The sequence below is a fragment of the Carcharodon carcharias genome, chromosome 2 (genome assembly GCF_017639515.1).
Source record: "Carcharodon carcharias isolate sCarCar2 chromosome 2, sCarCar2.pri, whole genome shotgun sequence".
NCBI classification, from domain to species: domain Eukaryota; kingdom Metazoa; phylum Chordata; class Chondrichthyes; order Lamniformes; family Lamnidae; genus Carcharodon; species Carcharodon carcharias.
Window position 1 is genome coordinate 50,851,932 of NC_054468.1, and position 20,426 is coordinate 50,872,357.

General features: G+C 38.9%; 2 protein-coding genes across 6 annotated transcripts in view; one reads left to right on the forward strand and one right to left on the reverse strand.

Annotated features, from left to right (window-relative positions):
- Positions 1-13,932, forward strand: part of LOC121290298 (guanine nucleotide-binding protein subunit beta-4) — a 79,229-nt gene extending 65,297 nt beyond the window's left edge. For both annotated transcript variants that reach the window (XM_041210601.1, XM_041210591.1), the window contains exons 8-10: positions 7,323-7,524; positions 8,437-8,653; positions 10,782-13,932. In XM_041210601.1, the coding sequence (XP_041066535.1) occupies positions 7,323-7,524; positions 8,437-8,653; positions 10,782-10,888 (526 nt within the window). In that variant the 3' untranslated portion in view covers positions 10,889-13,932. The remainder of the gene's footprint in view (positions 1-7,322; positions 7,525-8,436; positions 8,654-10,781) is intronic.
- A 1,546-nt stretch (positions 13,933-15,478) lies between these two features.
- LOC121292449 (mitofusin-1-like) overlaps positions 15,479-20,426 on the reverse strand; it is a 204,288-nt gene continuing 199,340 nt past the window's right edge. For all 4 annotated transcript variants that reach the window (XM_041214405.1, XM_041214415.1, XM_041214424.1 and 1 more), the window contains exon 18: positions 15,479-18,528. In XM_041214405.1, the coding sequence (XP_041070339.1) occupies positions 18,459-18,528 (70 nt within the window). In that variant the 3' untranslated portion in view covers positions 15,479-18,458. The remainder of the gene's footprint in view (positions 18,529-20,426) is intronic.

The window sequence follows — 20,426 nt, forward strand, 5'->3', positions numbered from 1 at the left end:
TCAATACACCTGGGCCCAATCCCTATTCAGCTCTTTGAAATTTGCCCTCCTCCAGTTTATTATTTTTAAGTTTCATGATTCTTTGTCCCTTTCTATAATTGTTCTAAACCTATTATGATCACTGTTCCCCAAATGCTCTCCCACTGAAAACGTTTTGCTTGCCCCACCATTCACAAAAAGAACATACATAATAGGAACAGGAGTAGGCCATGCAGCTCTTGAGCTTGCTGCTTTGTTTAAAAAGATCATGGGTTAATGCTTACGTCAATTTAACTTTCCCATCCTATCTCCATATCCCTTGGTTCCCAAGAATCTTATCATTCTCAGTCATGGATGTTCTCAACCAGTCTGGGTAGAGTATTCCAAAGACTCTTAACCCTCAAAGTGAAGAAATTTCTCCTCCTCTAAATCACCGATTTATTATCCTGAGACTACACCCCCTAATTTTCAACTCTCCAACGAGGGGATCAAACTCTCAGCATGTACCCTGTCAAAACCCTCTTAAGAGTTATTCTTTTCAATGAGATAATTCCACATTCCCCTAAACTCCAGAGAATATAGGCACGTTTCTACTCAATGTATCCTTGTAGTTCAGTCTTCTCATTCCAGGACCTTTGCTGAACCTCCTCTATGGGAGGTTCTTCCTATAACTATATCTATATTATTTCTATATAATATATCATATAGATTTTTAAAAAATCATTCACCAGATGTATGTTTCACTGCCAAGGCCAGCACTTCTTGCCCCATCCCTACTTGCTCTTAACTTGCCTTTGAAATGGTGTAGCAGTTAAGGGTCAAGCACATTGCAGTGGGTCTGGAGTCACACATAGGCTAGACCAGTAAGGACAGCAGATTTCTTTCCCTAAAGGACATTAGCTGGCAAGAGCTGTTCTTGCAACAATCTGGTAGTTGCACGGACACCATTACTGATCCTAGTTTTTATTCCAGATTTATTTATTAATTGAATTCAAATTCCTCAGCTGCCTTGTTGGATTTTGAACTCTTGTCTCTGGATCATTGGTCCAGCCCTCTGAATTACTAGTTCCAGTAACAACCAGTATGTTACCGTTCCCTTAAATTACAGCTTGACTACCTTACTCTTGTACTCTGAGCCCCTTGGTGATAAAGACGAACATACAGTTTGCCTCCCTGAATGTTTGCTGTGTCTGCATGTTAACATTCTGTGATTTGTGTACAAGGATACCCAAACCTCCCTCATACGAACATTTGCTAATCTCACATCTTTTTTTAAATTCTGCTTTTTCTAACAAAGTGATACTTTTGCACTGTCCAACATTATATTCCATATCCCACCTTCTCACCAGTCATAAGAAGTGGCTGCAATAAATAGCTTAACTTCTTCCAGAAGAAAACCACGTGAGCTCATGAAGAAAACCACGTGAGCTCATGAAGAAAACCACGTGAGCTCATGAAGAAAACCACGTGAGCTCATGAAGAAAACCACGTGAGCTCATGAAGAAAACCACGTGAGCTCATGAAGAAAACCACGTGAGCTCATGAAGAAAACCACGTGAGCTCATGAAGAAAACCACGTGAGCTCATGAAGAAAACCACGTGAGCTCATGAAGAAAACCACGTGAGCTCATGAAGAAAACCACGTGAGCTCATGAAGAAAACCACGTGAGCTCATGAAGAAAACCACGTGAGCTCATGAAGAAAACCACGTGAGCTCATGAAGAAAACCACGTGAGCTCATGAAGAAAACCACGTGAGCTCATGAAGAAAACCACGTGAGCTCATGAAGAAAACCACGTGAGCTCATGAAGAAAACCACGTGAGCTCATGAAGAAAACCACGTGAGCTCATGAAGAAAACCACGTGAGCTCATGAAGAAAACCACGTGAGCTCATGAAGAAAACCACGTGAGCTCATGAAGAAAACCACGTGAGCTCATGAAGAAAACCACGTGAGCTCTTGAAGAAAACCACGTGAGCTCTTGAAGAAAACCACGTGAGCTCTTGAAGAAAACCACGTGAGCTCTTGAAGAAAACCACGTGAGCTCTTGAAGAAAACCACGTGAGCTCTTGAAGAAAACCACGTGAGCTCTTGAAGAAAACCACGTGAGCTCTTGAAGAAAACCACGTGAGCTCTTGAAGAAAACCACGTGAGCTCTTGAAGAAAACCACGTGAGCTCTTGAAGAAAACCACGTGAGCTCTTGAAGAAAACCACGTGAGCTCTTGAAGAAAACCACGTGAGCTCTTGAAGAAAACCACGTGAGCTCTTGAAGAAAACCACGTGAGCTCTTGAAGAAAACCACGTGAGCTCTTGAAGAAAACCACGTGAGCTCTTGAAGAAAACCACGTGAGCTCTTGAAGAAAACCACGTGAGCTCTTGAAGAAAACCACGTGAGCTCTTGAAGAAAACCACGTGAGCTCTTGAAGAAAACCACGTGAGCTCTTGAAGAAAACCACGTGAGCTCTTGAAGAAAACCACGTGAGCTCTTGAAGAAAACCACGTGAGCTCTTGAAGAAAACCACGTGAGCTCTTGAAGAAAACCACGTGAGCTCTTGAAGAAAACCACGTGAGCTCTTGAAGAAAACCACGTGAGCTCTTGAAGAAAACCACGTGAGCTCTTGAAGAAAACCACGTGAGCTCTTGAAGAAAACCACGTGAGCTCTTGAAGAAAACCACGTGAGCTCTTGAAGAAAACCACGTGAGCTCTTGAAGAAAACCACGTGAGCTCTTGAAGAAAACCACGTGAGCTCTTGAAGAAAACCACGTGAGCTCTTGAAGAAAACCACGTGAGCTCTTGAAGAAAACCACGTGAGCTCTTGAAGAAAACCACGTGAGCTCTTGAAGAAAACCACGTGAGCTCTTGAAGAAAACCACGTGAGCTCTTGAAGAAAACCACGTGAGCTCTTGAAGAAAACCACGTGAGCTCTTGAAGAAAACCACGTGAGCTCTTGAAGAAAACCACGTGAGCTCTTGAAGAAAACCACGTGAGCTCTTGAAGAAAACCACGTGAGCTCTTGAAGAAAACCACGTGAGCTCTTGAAGAAAACCACGTGAGCTCTTGAAGAAAACCACGTGAGCTCTTGAAGAAAACCACGTGAGCTCTTGAAGAAAACCACGTGAGCTCTTGAAGAAAACCACGTGAGCTCTTGAAGAAAACCACGTGAGCTCTTGAAGAAAACCACGTGAGCTCTTGAAGAAAACCACGTGAGCTCTTGAAGAAAACCACGTGAGCTCTTGAAGAAAACCACGTGAGCTCTTGAAGAAAACCACGTGAGCTCTTGAAGAAAATGGGATAGAAATTATGCAGAAAGGCTGAGGTGAGGTAGATGGAATGGGGAGAAGACTTGTCCGTAGTATAAATACCAACACAAATTAGTTGGGCTGAATGGCCTGTTGCTTTGTAGTACATTCTATGTACTGCAGTGTAATCCCTTATTCAGTCTATGTCACTTTGCAGCTTCTTTGTATCCCCTTCAAATCTTGTTTTCTCACCTTGCTTTATATTGTCAGTAAATTTGGATAAATTACGCTTGGTCTCCTGATTTAAGACATAAATGCAGTTTGTTATAGCTGACGTCCAAGCACTGATCTTTGCAGCAAGCACCCCATTAGTTGCATCCAACAATCTTGAGAATACTCCCACTTTCTTATTTATTCATTCATGGGATGTGGGCATTGCTGGCTAGGACAGCATTTTTTGCCCATCTCTAATTGCCCTTGAGAAGGTGATCCCATGAGCTGTAATAGAACCATAGAAAAGTTACGGTGCAGAAAGAGGCCATTCAGCCCATTGTGTCTTTGCCGGCCATAAAAAGAGAAAAACGCTAGCCACTCCTTTTGTAATCCCACTTCCCAGCACCTAGTTACAGCACTTCAGTTGCATATCCAGGTAACTTTTAAATGAGTTGAGCGTTTCAGCTTCAAATTTAGGCAGTGAATTCCAGGTGCCTACCACCCTCTGGGCGGAGAAGTTTTTCCTCATGTTCCCTCTAACCCTTCTATCAATCACCATAAATCTATGCCCCGTAGTGACTGACCCCCTCAGCTAGGGAAAACGGATCTTTCCTGTCTACCCTATCTAGGCCCCTCATAATTCTGTACACCTCAATTAAGACACCCCTCAGCCTCCTCTGTTCTAAGGAAACAACCTTAGCCTATCTTTCTTCATAGCTGCAATTTTCAAGCCCTGATAACATTCTTGTAAATCTCCTCCATGCTCTGTCCAGAGCAGTTATGTCCTTCCTGTAATGATGTTATATAATATATAATCTAATAGTATAACAACCACTGTTTGACATATTGTTGAATATCCTTTTAAAAATCCAATTATACTGCATCCATTGGTTCTTCCTTATCTACCCTGCTGGTTGCACCCACAAAACAAAAAAAAATTTGTCACTATTATTTCCCTTTCAAAGCGTATTAATAAATGACCTACCTGACTGCTCATTGGGCTAGTAAAGGGAAAGATCAGCTAGGATGCCAACACTGTTTCCTTCCTCTAGGCTGGAAGGACATTGATAAAGAAAATTCACTTTAAGTATCTGGGTTCATCCTCCACCCCTTTGACTTTTACAACTGTTAGAATTCCAGCCTATATTTGGATATTTGACATCCCCCGTATTTCCTGAATACTTTTATAACTGGAAATTTTGTTTCCATTTTCTCCTTTGAGCCGCAATATCGTGACTCATTCGTGCAGTTCACTAACCTTATTTATCACACTCTGTGTGTTTATGTACAAGCAGTTTAAAGCCATCTTAGCCACTCTTTTCCTTCCTGTCTGATCCCTTCGATTTCGAAACTGTTATTTACTTTAGTCCCATTCCTCTGTGCACCTTTTCTCTCCCCTAATATTTCAAAGGTCGTAGTGGGAGCTGGGGGACAGGCAGGAAAGTGGAGTTGAGAACATGATCAGATCAGCCATGATCATATTGAATGGTAGAGGAGACTTGAGAGGCTAAAAATGACCTAGTTCTGTTCCTATTTAGGACCTTGTATAATGTTTCATCCTGGTACCCATCCCCTGCCAAATTAGTATAAACCCTCTCCCATAGTACTAGTTAGTTGCTCTGTGAGGACATTGGTCCCCACCAATATAACCCATCCGGCTTGAACAGGCATCTCCAGATCCAGAACTGGCCCTAGTGCTCCAGGAAGCTGAAGTGCTCACTCCTGCACCAATTCTTCAGCCACGCATTAGCTTATCTTTCTTAATTATTTTGATACTCACTAGCACAGCACTGAAAGCAAATCAGAGGTTACTAACTTTTTTTGAGGTCCTACTTTGTAACTTCCTTCTTAGATCCTGAAACTGACCCTGAAGGACCTCAACCCTTCTCCCTCCTATGTCATTAGTTCTCACATGGACCACAACATTTGGCTGCCCTTCCCCACTCTGGGTTCTGTGTCCACCCAGTGATGCCCTTTTCTCTGACACACAGAAGGAAACACACTATGTGGTTCTCCTCTTACCTCACTGGTTGCAGAACCGCATATCAGCCGCTCTGACTTTTGAATCCCTTATAACGACTGCATTTTGCACTTCACTGTGCACCCTAATGCTGCTCTTTACCCCACAGTGACATCCTCCAGACTGGACTACTTTTGAGGTTTCATCACTCTGTGTGCAGTACTGAAAACCTAGTTGCTGAATGCCACACTCCCAAAGGATGTCTGCATTGCTTGCTGCTTCCTACGCTGCCAGATTGCTGCACTAGCTGCATCTGCACTGTATTTATACCTCTGTGACCTCCCACAATATTCTCATGCACGAAAACCCTTTTTATCCAGATTATTCAACAAGGGAAAATGTGAAGTGTGATATCCTGTAAATGCTTACTGGTACATTTTTAAGCTACTTAATTCTGTAGTAGTAATTTAATTTGGGGAATTTTGTGTATTGATTTCTATTGCTTTGTCAACTCAACCAAATTACTAGGGCCTTTGTTTGAAGTTGTGATCCAAAAATAGTTCTATTGCAAAAATTTGTCTTTCAGTTCATCAAAACAGGCATTATGTATATGATAAGGGGAGTGGGGAACCACTAAGTGCTTCCATGATACCAGTTGAAAGAATGGCTAGTCTTTATTATTCCCTGATGAAGAGTTAGTTTTAAGAAGAGGTGAAGAGATTTAGTGAGAGAATTCCAGACTTTGCAGGCCTTGACACAGAAGGCACAACCATCAGTGTTGGGGAGTAGAGAGAGCGCAATTAGAGGGATGCAGTTCTTGCAGGGCTGTATGACTGGAGAAAGATAACAGAGATAGGGAGAGGTGAGGCCATGGGGGGATTTGAACATGAGAATGAGAATTTTAAAATGAAAGCATTTGTGACCGAGACCCAGTGTAGTTCAGCAAGGACAGGGGCAGTAGAGGAGCAGGACATGTTGCGGATTAGGATAAGGGCAGCAGGGCTTTGGAAAAGCTCACTTCGTGGAAGGTGGAAGATGACGTTAATAAACAGAAGGAAAATTAGCTGTTAGTTTTGAAAGAAACCATATTAATAGATTGCCTGAAGAAACTTATTGATCTGGATCAGATGGAAATGGAGTTTCTGCCCAGAGTTTTGCTTTAGCCTCAAGTGCAGGAATCAAAAGATTTGGAGAAAGATGACAGCTGACAGGAACGCATTAGAATAACCAATTCTAGAGCTACAAAAAGCATGGATGAGGGTTTCAGCAATAGAGGAGTGGAGATGGTCACTGTTGGATAGGTGGAAATAGAGGATCTTTCTGATGGAGCGGATCAAATCAGATGCTGAGGCTGCAAACAGTCTGGTTCAGCCTGAGACAGTGGCTGGGGAGGGGGATAGAACTGCTAGCAACAGACTTTGTGACAGGGCAGGGGGGGTGGGGGGGAAGAGGAGCAAAGAGAAGGCAAGGAAGGTTGGACATGGGCCAGTAGTTTGCAGGGATAGAGAAGCCAAGGATGTGATTTGGAGGAGTGGAATGGTGGTACCCAGGAGAGAACCGTTTACTATATCGGCTAATATGGAGGCCTGAAAGAGATGTTGGATGCTGAGCAATTTATTGGTAATAGGGTGCCGGGCATGGGAATTGGACTTCATGAACAGGCTAAGCTCAGAGAGGGCATGAGAGGCTATCTGAGAGAAACTAGGGAAAGATACATCTTTAGAGCTAGGCAGCCAACACTCCACTCAAAAATCTTTTAAGACGTCTATGGGAGCAACCTAGAATAATATTCCTGATTTTTTTTCCTCTCCACCCCCACACATTTGTTAAACCAATGATTTTATTGTATAGAAAACTTGCCCCTGTGAAAATAATTTCTCCATTTTATAGTACTTGTGAAAGCATGAATGTGCATTTTTGTATTTACAGTGCATTATGGGACATTGAAACAGGCCATCAAACTACCATGTTTACAGGACATACTGGGGACGTCATGAGTCTCACTCTTAGTCCTGACATGAGAATTTTTGTTTCTGGTGCTTGTGATGCTTCTGCCAAACTCTGGGATATTAGAGACGGAATGTGCAGACAGTCATTCACTGGACATGTGTCTGATATTAATGCAGTTTGTGTAAGTATACTGCTGGTTATCTCAATGAGATAAAAGGGTAGAATTTCTGGTGGTAATGGATACATGACGAAGTTTATGCCTATTGAATAATTTCTTGAAATAGAAGTAATTTTTGTTTATGTGAAGTCAAGTATAAGCTGACTTCCACTTGATATGTTATTGATAGTTTTAAACCAAAACCAAGGTGTGCATGCCCTAAATTGTATACATAGCCTCAATTGGAGTATTGTGTTCAATTCTGAGCACCACACTTTAGGAAGGAAGTAAAGACCTTAGCGAGGGTATGGAAATAAATTTACAAGAATGTTCCAGGGATGAGGGACTACATTGGAGAAGCTGAGGCTGTTCTCATTGGCAAAGAGAAGATTGAGATTTGGGAGATTTGATAGAGGTGTTTAAAACCATGAGGGGTCTGGACAGAATAGTTAGGGAAAAACTATTCCCATTGGTGGAAGGGTTAAGAACCAGAGGAAACTAATTTGAGATGAATGGCAAAAGAATCAACAGTGACATGAAAAGCTGTTTTAGGCAGTGAGTGTTTAGGATCTAGAATGCACTGCCTGTGTGTGTGTGCTGGAGGCATACAATCAATTATGGTTTTCAAAAGGGAATTGGATAAGACCTGAAGAGAAAAAAATTGCTGGGCTATAGGGAAAAGGTGGGATTGGGACTAGTTAGGTTGCCGTTGCAGAGAGCTGGCATGGACACAAGTCAAATGGCTGCCTTCTGTTCTGTTACCTTTCTATGATTTATGATTCTACATAGTTTAATAATAAAAACGAATTGATTTATAATTGACAGTTACATTATTCTACTATCAGATGTAATTTTATATGTACTTTTGTAACTATTCTATTTAACGTAGTTACAGTTTGGCAAGCTATAGATATTGTGTTCTGTTTCAATTGACAGTTCTTCCCTAATGGAAATGCATTTGCCACTGGGTCAGATGATGCCACTTGTAGATTGTTTGACCTCCGAGCAGATCAGGAGCTGATGATGTATTCCCATGATAACATTATCTGTGGGATTACATCAGTTGCATTTTCCAAAAGTGGGCGCCTCCTGCTTGCAGGGTATGATGACTTTAATTGCAATGTTTGGGACTCGTTGAAGGGCGATCGTGCAGGTCAGTAAAACTATGCATGTTTTTCTTTAGAAGAATTTATTATGTAAGCTAAGCCACAAGCATGATTTTATGTGCTAAAATAGAATTGATCTATGAGTTGGTGCTTGGCTTCGATGACTGATATTGTTAAATATTTTAGCCCTTAAGATGGGATTGTCGGCAGATTGTTTTCTATATTTTACTGCTACAGAACAGCTTCTCCTGTCTGGGATGCTTTGTTACGTTAAAGATGCTATATAAATGCAAGTTGTTGTCAGTGATCTTTCATCAGAGCTGGGCAATGACAACTTGCATTTGCCACCTGTTGTGTTTATCCAATCTTACAAAGAGTGCTTTAATGATCTTGTTAATGAGGACAATTATAAATCAACAGGCTGATTACAGACAATAAATGATCAGAGTAACATTTACATGGAGTACTTATCTGACATGAGCAATGAACGATCTGTTTTATGTTGATACTACTTGTGGTTGAGAGTTGAAATGTCCCTATGCTAAACTGGAGAAGCGGCCTTGTGCACCACAGCACCTTTGCAGTTGTTACTTCTGTCATTGACACAATTTGTTCCCATTTATCTCCTTGTTTTCTTGGGTTCTTTCCTATAGCTTATCTAGCTTTGCAACTCTGTTTATGAATATCTTACCGCAGACAAGCCTAAACTAGTGTTTGTGGGCATTAACCGATGCACAGTCCTGAAGATTGATACTCCTGATATCTGCTCCCGAAGGAAGCATCAATACAAAATTGTAACTTTGCTTGGAATGACTTTTATTTGTTTCTAATTGCCAACTTGTAAACTTGCAGTGGGAAATGCTTTTATATGTATTTCCGAACATGTGAATTAGGAGCAGGAGTGGGCCACTCAGCCCCTCGAGCCTGCTCCGCCATTCAATAAGATCATGGCTGATCTGAATGTAACCTCCACTCCACATACCTGCCTACCCCTGATAACCTTTCATTCCCTTGTTTAAAGACTCTTTCTCAAAAGACAGTGGAAGCAGAGAGTTCCAAAGATTTGCAATCTTCCTAGAAAAAAATTCTCATCTGTTTTAATTGTGCGACCCCTTAGTTCTAGATTCTCCCACAAGTGAAAACATCCTCTCCACATTCAGTCTGTCAAGACCTCTCAGGATCTTAAAGGTTTCAATCAAGTCACCTCTTAACTCTTCTAAACTCCAATGGATACAAGCTTAACATGTCCAAACTTTCCTCAAAAGACAACTTAATAACATAGGACTGGGCTATATAAAACAGCAAAGTCTTCTCGTCTGGTGTCTTTGTTGGAAGAGTTAGCCCACAGATTAGTCAAGCAACAACTAGACATAGTTGTACCTTGAGTCGTGTCTCAGCAAAAAATTCCAGACTCTCTGACCTTTTTTGGCTGCGCCCTGCAGGTGGTGCAGGCTAGATTCACGGGGGCGAGGGGATGGCACTGTGGCCTTACGGTTGGTTGACTCTGGTCTTGAGACTCAACGGGGTCCAAGTAAACCTGATTACCAGCTTCCAACTTAAAAGTCAGTACTCTTCCATGTTTGATACTGCAATAAAGAGGGAAGTAAGGGCACAAGAGGTATTTTAACTGAAGCACTTCATTATTCATCACAAAAGGAGGATTAGTATGCCAATAACCTCAACACATTCAGTTTAGGTTGCTGGGTCAAAATCTTGGAATTTGTCACCTCAACGACTGAGGTGTTCTGGAAGGTCCATCACCACCTTGAGCAACTAGAAATGGGCAATAGTTAGCAGATCCCTCCAAAAAATTGAGCCATTAAAACTTATACAGTGGTTAGTTTCAAATGTTTTCTGAGTACTCTTGGTTACATATGTAAACACTTCAAAGTCAGCAATTTAAGGGTTGTCAATGTTTTCCGCATCTTGAGTGTTAATGATTAAATATGCCCAAGGTGTATCATCTAACAATTTCCACTATGGGTGGCTAACACGAATAAATTAGGTTTGAAAATAATTGCTAGCAGATCCAAAGTAATTATTGTATTAGTAAAAGGATGGGTGGGGTTAATTAGCTGTAATGCTTTTAACACTGTGAAGATTTAGTTGCCAAACTTTCAAGTGGAAATTGCTTTGTCTCATCTATGTATATTTTTTCTTTCATCTTTCCTTCAGGAGTGCTTCCTGGACATGACAATCGTGTCAGTTGTTTAGGTATCACTGATGATGGAATGGCTGTAGCAACAGGATCATGGGACAGTTTCCTGAAAATCTGGAATTGAAGAAATGTCACCTGAATATCATTCATTGAGACTGGGTTGCCTAAGCTGCAGTCAACAGCAATGAAATAACATTCTTTTTACTTAGTATTTGCAGGTGACATTTTTCTATCGTTGAATACAATTGTATAACAAGGCTTCTGTAAAGTAGGCAAATCTACGAGGAAAAAAACCCTGACAACTGTTAATTTTAAAAGGGGCTAGCACATGTAACCATGGTGACTAGAAAATATTTCAACTAACCATTGTTTAGTTCTAATGGCTGAATTGTTTGGAGGGTTTTTGCTCATTTTAAATCTGCTAATCTGTTGTTTTGTACATAAGGAATGTACACATTACAGCAGCTATTATGTAACATTTGTCTATGTAAAAAATGCATTTTTAAAACTAAGTTTCTAGCCTGTATTTATCAGAAGTCACACTCTGAACTTAGTGATGGATAAATTGGTTGCTGTTGAGATTTTTTTTGTGAATTAACTTATTGTGAAAAATTTAACTTTGGTCGTATATGTGCACACGTGCGTTTTTTTTTGCAGCGGTTTTTTTTTTAATTATAGAAAACATTCCATCTGTGTGCTTTGTTTTGTGAATGCATATGCACTGTTTAACCATACACAGATGTACAGAAGCAGAGCCAATCATGTGAAACAAAATGCTGGTGCACATTTTACAAGAAAATGCATGTACATCAGTCTTTTATGGTAACACTTATCTAATGATTTGCACCCAGGACAGGCAATGCCTATCTTGTGTTTCTGTATACCCAAGTCTCTCCCCTGCTTTCTCCCAACCCCCATTCTCTGCTAATGGTGGTGACATTTATAAAGGGTCACAGGTGCTGGCAGCATCTTGCTCAAGTGTTTTTGCATGTACCTGGACTGTGATGGACCATATAACTGGGGGACATCATAATTCATCCAATGATCTCAATTAGCATCTACATATGCACTTTCCAGCAGGAACCACACATTCATGATCAGGAGTGGAACACGTTTTCTGCATTCCTTCCCTACAAATAATCAGCTGCCACCCAAAAAAAAATCAGATCTAACAGAAACAATGTGCAATTGAAGCTGGTGCCTTCTTGATTATTTTGACTTGATAGTGAATTTAGCTGCTGGCCTATTAGAGTTTTGCTTGTGATTAACATTCAGGATAAGTAGGGAAAAATATTTTTTTCTCCCTAAGTATCAAACTGAGCGTGTGCATTTTTTAAACCTGAAATTTGATTACATAATGTAATAAATGGCCTTTTCTAACATGCCCAACATGACAATTTATGTGGGAAATAGTTGGATTTTTTTGAAGTGAAAAAATAAATTACCAACATTTGGAAGCATGAGCAATTACAACTGAATATAAAGTGCATAGTTTACATGGTGATTTATTGAAATTCATTTTGGTTTTACTTTAAGACCATTTGCGACTAGAAAAGTATTGAATTGCATAAAGGTCTTGTTGATTTAGTATGACTTGAGTGTCATGACTCAACCCTCCAAATTGTTGACTAGTCTTGGGTGTATGTGTGCCTCATAAACCACATAAATCTAGTTTTTAGCTTTGTTTACATTGATGTGCCAATAACACAAGTATCTAGTAGCAAAGTGCATTGATTAGAAGTCAGTTTTAAAGCTTTGGGACCAACAAACACTACAAGCAAATTTAGGCTGAGGTAGCCAGCTCTCCCCCAGAATAGAGGCTTTGGAGAAAAAGCTTTTTTTTTTAAAAGAAGAATATTCATCAGTAATGTGTGCAGTTCCTTAAAGTCAGGCCAGTATTATCTTTTGCAGGTGTACTTTTAAAATCTTGATTGCCTTTGGACTTATTTATTTGGATATCTTTCAATCCAGTAAACCCTGAAATAGCTTCCATCTGAACAGACCTGAGAAATATTTTATACAAATACATTTACCTCTTCCAGGTAATGTATGGAGTAAAATGAGCTTGCTATGTAATTAATTTCAACAAAACATTAAGCATCTGATTTAAACTTTTTGAACTTTGCAAAGCCTTCATTTAAAATCAATGTGCCATAATTAGTTTTAAGTATAGAACTCCAGCTTTAGGTGTATATTTTTTGACCTGGAGCTTTTCACATATGCTTTTAACCTTTAAAATTATCAGCCATACTTTAAAACAAATAATTACTTAATTCTAATGAGTACGTATGTACATTGTAGTCCAAGTTTAGCACCAACATTAATGGCTTAAGTAGCCTGTGTCATGCCTTTTGATTTTTGAATTGTGTAGTCTAGCAAATTGTACTGAAGATTGCTTGGCTTAACCTGTCTGGGGTATGCTGGTCATGCACATGGCTTTCATATGCCCTGCAGTGAATGGCGAAAATGGAGCTTGATTTGACGATGTTGTTAAATTTGAGTCGGTTTAACATAAATGCTGAAAAACTTGGGTGTTGCCCATTTTAGATATCCACCTCGGAAGTGAAGATGTGCACTTACAACTTGAATGCAATACATAAACTTAAATTATTTTCTCAAATGTATTGCTTCAAGGATAGAGTGGTCTGAAGATTCAGGATAAAAGGTACATTTCAGATGTGATCAGTTGTACTCTAAAGCAGACCAACAAAAGAAATGCCTTGAGCCTTCCAGAGTGGATATCTACAGTGTAAAATAATATGCAGAATATACATGCAGTTTTGTGTAATTTGCTGTCAAATTCAGTATTAAAATCATTGGTCTGAGAAGTGCAAAACCAGTTATTCAGCCTGTACAATACAGAACTTTACATAGCTGGTGTTTCAACTTTTTCTCTGGTTACAGTATTAACACCAATTTTGTAATACTGAACTGCCTTTAGATTTTGTATCAAAATAAAAGTAAGTTTTATTCAGCCAATAAACCAACAATTCGTGCCATGTGTTTTCTCCTATTGTGCTATTGTATAAAATATGAAATGATCTTCACTTGCTGTATCTTTGTTTATAGTCTGTTTTCACATTAACTTTCTTTGTATCTGTACAGTGGCTCAGTGAAACTAATGTTGCGATAAATTGATTGTAACCAATAAAGATGCTTTTAACCAAGGCTAGTAAATGGCATTTTTCTTTTACTGAAATGAAGGGTCCTGTGCAGATATGGTACTTAAGATATACAACAATTTAGTCTAAGTATGTCAACTCCAACCTTTTACGTGCTGTTCCTTCAATTTCCACAAAATGCAAACAGGACTCCTAACTGCAGTTAAAATAGGACACAAGGAATCTGAAGCCAAGAAGATATTTCCATAGAAAACTGCAGACAGTACAACTTGAAACCAGCTTGAGTTTCCCTACCTCAAAGCCTTGGCATATGGAGTAATCTGTATCCTTAGCCTTACATGGTTTCTGAAATTTGGATAGCTTTTGGAGATTCTGCTAATGGGGAGGTATCACTGTAGTAGCCTACCACTGATGGAGATGCAACTTTTTTTTTTGCAGGTGAGAAATGCCATTTTAACTTTGCTCAGACTATTTTGTTCCTATAAAATGGAGTGTTTTGACATGAGTCTTCCTTTTAGTGGAATCTTCCAGAAGAATTAAAGGGTTCTAGCTGAAATGTTCAACCAAAAAATAAGTAGCAAATAGGTTAATATACAAATCATGTACACCACCATATAACATGCGTGTGCCATGGTCAATCTAGTTCAACTGTACTGAACAAGCTCATGGGAATAGCAATATTTAGCTAAGTTTGTATTTTTATACTGTATTCTGTGTCATCTACACTTTCCCAAAGTGCTACTGTGCTGCAAAATTGAGTTTGCACCCACTAAACACTTCGTACGATATTCCCACTTTGTAAAAGATAGATCGTACAAGGAAAATGCTATTCAGACTTGTTAAATTTGCACATAAAGTGCTCTAACCTCTATCCTTTTCATGTCTCCACAATGTTCAATCATCTCAAGAGTAGGTGCAATCCACCTTTTTTTAAGCTAACTTGTTTACTTGACCTACAATTTAACAGTTACATTTCAGTTCTGAATGGCTTTTAATACCAGAGCACAATTAAAATTTGAGCAAAAAAAATCCTAATTGAATCTAGTCAACATGCTTGCTTTTAGTTGCATAATTGAAATTCAATTATAGATCAAACTGCCATGCATAGGGTGGCAAAGACTATGTTATACAAATGTATGGGATCAGCCTATCATAGACTCTCAATCCTTTGAGTGTCTGAATATTTTTAAGGCAGAGCTAGATAGATTCTCGATTAACAAGGGGGAGAAAAGTTATTGGGGGTAGGCAAGGGTGAGGGTTTGAAGTTCCATAAGATCATGGCTGATCTGAATGCAAGAGCAGACTCAAGGGGCTAAGTGGCCTACTCCTGCTCCTAATTCACATGTTCGTGTCTCTCCTATTCTTATCCCATCTCCTGCAAATGACATACTTTTTTCTCCTTATCATTTGATATCCCTTCCACTATCCTAGCTACAATTATTTGAGATCATTGTGTTCCGTTTCCTGGAATCAGTCCTTAATTTGAAAATCACAACACACCATATCCTAAGATGGTACATGTGAAAAGGTTGCACTCCACTACTGCCCTTCATTTTTAATGCAGGCCTTTAATGATAAACTAAGGCAATGTAACTCAAATAATTTATTACCAAATTGCACAGCAGCTACAAGTATACATACTCAAAGAATGTAAACTTGGTTTGTCTTTCACATCTGATGAATCTATTAAAGGGGAACATATACAAGAAATTTGGAGAAACCTCCATAAAGTTACAAAAAGTCATTGAACACCAAAAATCAGCTATATACAAACACAAAGTATCATCCAACCCCCCTCCCATTTAATGAAAATCAATTTGAAACTCAAATATTGGTAAGCCATTTTTCAAGGGTGAGATATATTGTGTAAATAAAGATGGAAGCTTTAGGATTTACAGTTCATAAATCAGAATTTTCACAATGTAGCAGGTGGTTATGCAATCATATAACAAGCCATTAATATGGTTTCTGATGGAGTAACACCCATGGAAATTACTGGCACAGATCAGTTTAGTTTGGTCAGGGATATTTGCTGATTAGAACATCTCATGGAATTGATTTAGTGACTTTCTTCATAGATGCAAACAGGTCTTTTGAAAATAAACTTAAGATGTGTGCTAGATAAAATTATGACAATTTAACTAGCCATACAACACAAAGTTAACCATTATCCTAAATTTAAATAGTTGGAACCTATAACTCAGTGCAGTTATTATCTTTAATTTTATTCTTTGGTATGTCCAGTAAACTGGTCTGAATCTTTGCACACATCAATTCTAAAGCAACTAGTCTGCCGGTACTGTATTATTCACATTCATTCTGATGGTGATGCTAATAAAAAAAAGTCATTAGGAATTGAACTTTTAAAGGACATCACTAAATTACTTAAAAAGTCACATCAAAATGTTGCTTTCGCTAATCTAATAATGACGGAACCTAACTTGCAATCGAGTGATAAAGCCTGATATGAAATTTAGGTTATGATAACAGCCACAGGTCTGTTGTCAAGTCCAGTTTTAGGCTAGCTGAATATCTTCTGAAGTTTCAATGGAGGGCTCTTGATGCAAGTAATACTTCAGGCCTGAGGTAGTATTACTGAATGTAGTTTGCAAATACATAGCAACTGCTTCCAGTGTAGCTTGATAATTAAATTTTCTTTTGATCTCACATACAAATTGTATTAGTGTACTTAAAAATTAGGACAAGACAGTTGCAGCACCCTTGGGAACCCCTCACACAATAGCCAATTTTACTCCTTACTGCTTTGCTTCCTCTATGACTTTGACTTCTGCAATTATATCCAGTCATTAGTTACATGATTAATTAGCTGAAGCCCGATTCGCACAACCTTTGCTTGCTTTAGGCTTGTACATGAATTTATTCCTGAAATGAAAGACACATTGCTGAAGCTTTACATCTTGCACTCATCAGGATAAACAAGAATGCCAAATTTCAAATGATCGCAACAAATTACACTACAGGAAAAAATGGGATGCTGATTGGCCAAGGCATTGCCATGGAGCAGCAAGAGGGAACTATAGATCTCTCCAAATTCAAAGATAGTTCAAAAAAATGCATATGGTTTGAGCGTATTTCTTACGTTTGCAAAGAACAGGTCGCTGCATATGAATGCATGTTGCTTCTAGCAAGCATAAATGAGCCACATTTTGAGCTTGACTGATTATCTTAAATTGGTTGTCAGTATAGCTATTAGCGCACTCAATACTGCCCAATCGCGGAATGACATGGAACAGTAAACACTCTGTTTTGGGTTTTGAAAGCAGGCTGGTTGAGCATAGTCTGTACTATGCCAGCATGTTCCGTTGGCTAGGCAGAGTACAAAATGAACTCAACCAGCCCATGCTTGCAAAACCCAAACAAAATGTCAACTGTTCAATATAATTCCGTGATTGGGCAGCACTTGATGAACAGTCCTGAGTACTTTAATCGCTACAATAACAACCAATTTAAGATAATTGCTCAATGTGGCTCATTTACGCTTGCTAGAAGTGACATACATTCATATGCAGGGACCCATTCTCTGCAAATAAAAGAAATATGTTCAAGCCTTGTGTCTTTTTTGAATTACCTGAGAGTTTGGGAAGCTTTTAGTTTCCCCCTTTCTCCATGGTAACACCTTGGCCAATCAGAGTCAACTTGCCAACCAATGGTCTTTTTTCCTCTAGTAAAAAATGATGTGATCATTTGAAATTTAGCATTTTTGCATTTGTCCCGATGAGTGCAAGACAAAAAGCTTTGGCAACATGTTACTTTTTTCAGCAACATCAATTTATGTGTGTTAACATTTTCTATAGGGACACAGTTTAATGGAAGTGAATCCTATCAATATGACTACTAATTTATGTAGAGGGGAAAGAGCTGATCAGTAAAATCATGATAAAGTAATTACATGTAAATATGCATAAGCGGGAATTTCATTTAAGGATTCACATAGCTTAGATTTTTTGTGACTAAAGGCTTACTGCATTTTGACTAGGTAATACATCCACAATGGTCGATGTCCATACAGCTCACCGACACATTAATTTTGTGTCTAGTTAATGAACAGAAAATTTCCATTTTATCTGATACTGAATAAATTATTGATATTTCTAATTTTCTTTCTTAAAAGACCCAAGGTGGTAAGGAATGCACTTCCTAACCAATGAAATAATTGTCAGATTCACAATTTGATCTCAAACAATGCTCATCAATGACATACTCTTCATTATTTCTAACAGCAATATTTGCATGCTCTGCTAAATTATGATGCTGAATATTAAAGTTTTCAACATCTCAAAATACATCCATCAAGATACAGATAACTCCACTCAGCAATGACTAGTTTTCAAGTGATCCTACTTGAATTTAGATGAATGCTATGCATCTTTATGCATACCTGGTTAGATTTCTGAAGGGTTGAGAAAAGGGATCCCTGAAAACCATTATTGTATATAAAAGAGACTGGAAGTTTGTATTTTTTTTTTACACAGCACTATGGCAGCATTGGTGTCAATTCCCATCAGAAAGGTTATGGGACAAATGTAGGTTCTAAAAAAGGTTAGCAGGTTTTCACTGGTTCGTCTGCAAGTACTGCTTTGTAAATATGTCCAGTTCATTTTCCAGCCACGTTGCTTTGTTTCTGCAAGAAAAATGTACTGAAAATAAGTACAAGTTAAAAACTATTTCCATTATATACCAATCAAGTTTATAATACAATCCACTGGCACCTTGTTAAATAAAAATACTTGCAAATTGTCTGCATTAATTTTTGTTATTCTACAACAATAACAATTATATAGTGCCTTTATCATAATAAAACATCCCAAGGTGCTTCACTGGAGTGTTATTATGCAAAATCTGATGCCAGATCTTAGGGCAGATAACCAAAAAGTTGGTCAAAGGTAGATTTTAAGGTGCATCTTTAAGGAGGAAAGAGAGTTGGAGAGGAGAAGAGATTTAGGGAGAGAATTTCTTCACAGCTGAAAACAGCTGCCAGTGGTAAATTTAAATCATCCACACTTTTGCTCAATGCTAGAAAATTACAGCAGAACCTCTCTGAACATTGGAAGAGAGAAATCATGTTTGACAAGCCTACTGGAGTTTTTTTGAGGACACAACTAGAATAGATAAGGGAGAACCAGTGGATGTGGTGTATTTTGGATTTTTAGAAAGCTTTTGATGAAGTCCCACTTAAGAGGTTCGTGTGCAAAATTAAAGCACATGGGATTGGGGGTAATATATTAGCTGGATTAAGAATTGGTTAGTGGACTGGAAACAAAGAGTAAGAATAAATGAGTCCTTTTTGGAATGGCAGGCAGTAACTAGTGGGGTATCGCTGTCATGGTTTGGATTAGTTTCTCTGTGTGGATGTATGTGTGGGGGTTTTAATTGAATTAGAGACAGCTAGTCTGGAGCTTTTGGGGTATTAGAAGGGAAAATAGGTTTGAAATACTAAATACATAAACACGGGATATTACACCTGGCCATATGAAGCTAAGTCAAACAGTGTATTTATTTTTCCCAAAGGGTACTGATAATATGAATACTGTGAAAGATTGATATTAAGGAAAAAGTAAAGTTGCAAAAACATTGGAACAATGGAATTTACTTTAAAAAGGGAGAAACCTGTATAAAGGAGATGAGGAAGAAGGAATTCTAAGATCTAACACAAATGTGAAAAGCCTCCAAGCATCAAGCTGCTGTCTACAGGAACTGAAGCTAAGAAAACTCACTGTGAATATCACTGTCCAGGGTATTGTATGCTATGCCTGGGTCTGTTGAAATCTATTTCTTTGTTTTACTGTTGCGTTAACGGAGATGTAACTGGGAGATTAATTAGGGGAGTTAGAAGTTATTATAGTCGTAATCTGCAGACCTGTGTGTGTGTTTAAAATCTTTTCTACTTTTAAATGTTTAATTTAGTTTTGTAAAAAAAACCTCTAAGATCAGTAAGCTTATTACTACTGGATTTAAGGCATGCATCTCGAAAAAAAAAATACAAATTGCAACACAGTTGTGGCAGCTGTTTCAAGTTTCTCTCTGGGATTTGAGCAGCTCAGCATTTACCATCCTCTGTACCATAACGACCGCAGGGATCAGTGCTTGGGCCCCAGCTATTCACTATGTATATCAATGATTTGGATGAGGGTACCAAATGTAGTATTTCCAAGTTTTCTGATGACACAAAACTAGATGGGGATGTGAGTGTTGAGGAGGACATTAAGAGGCTTCAAGGTGATTTAGACAAGTTGAGTGAGTGGGCAAATACATGGCAAATGCAATATAACATGGATAAGTGTGAAGTTATCCACTATGGTAGGAAAACAGAATGGTAGTGTATTATTTAATTGATGATAGATTGGGAAATGTTGGTGTACAAAGGGACCTGGGTGTCCTTGTACACCAATCACTGAAAACAAGCATGCAGGTGCAGCAAGCAGTTAAGGGGGCAAATTATATGCTTGCCTTCATTGCGAGTGGGCTTGAGTACAGGAGCAAGGGTGTCTTACTGCAACTGTACAGGGCCTGGCTGAGACC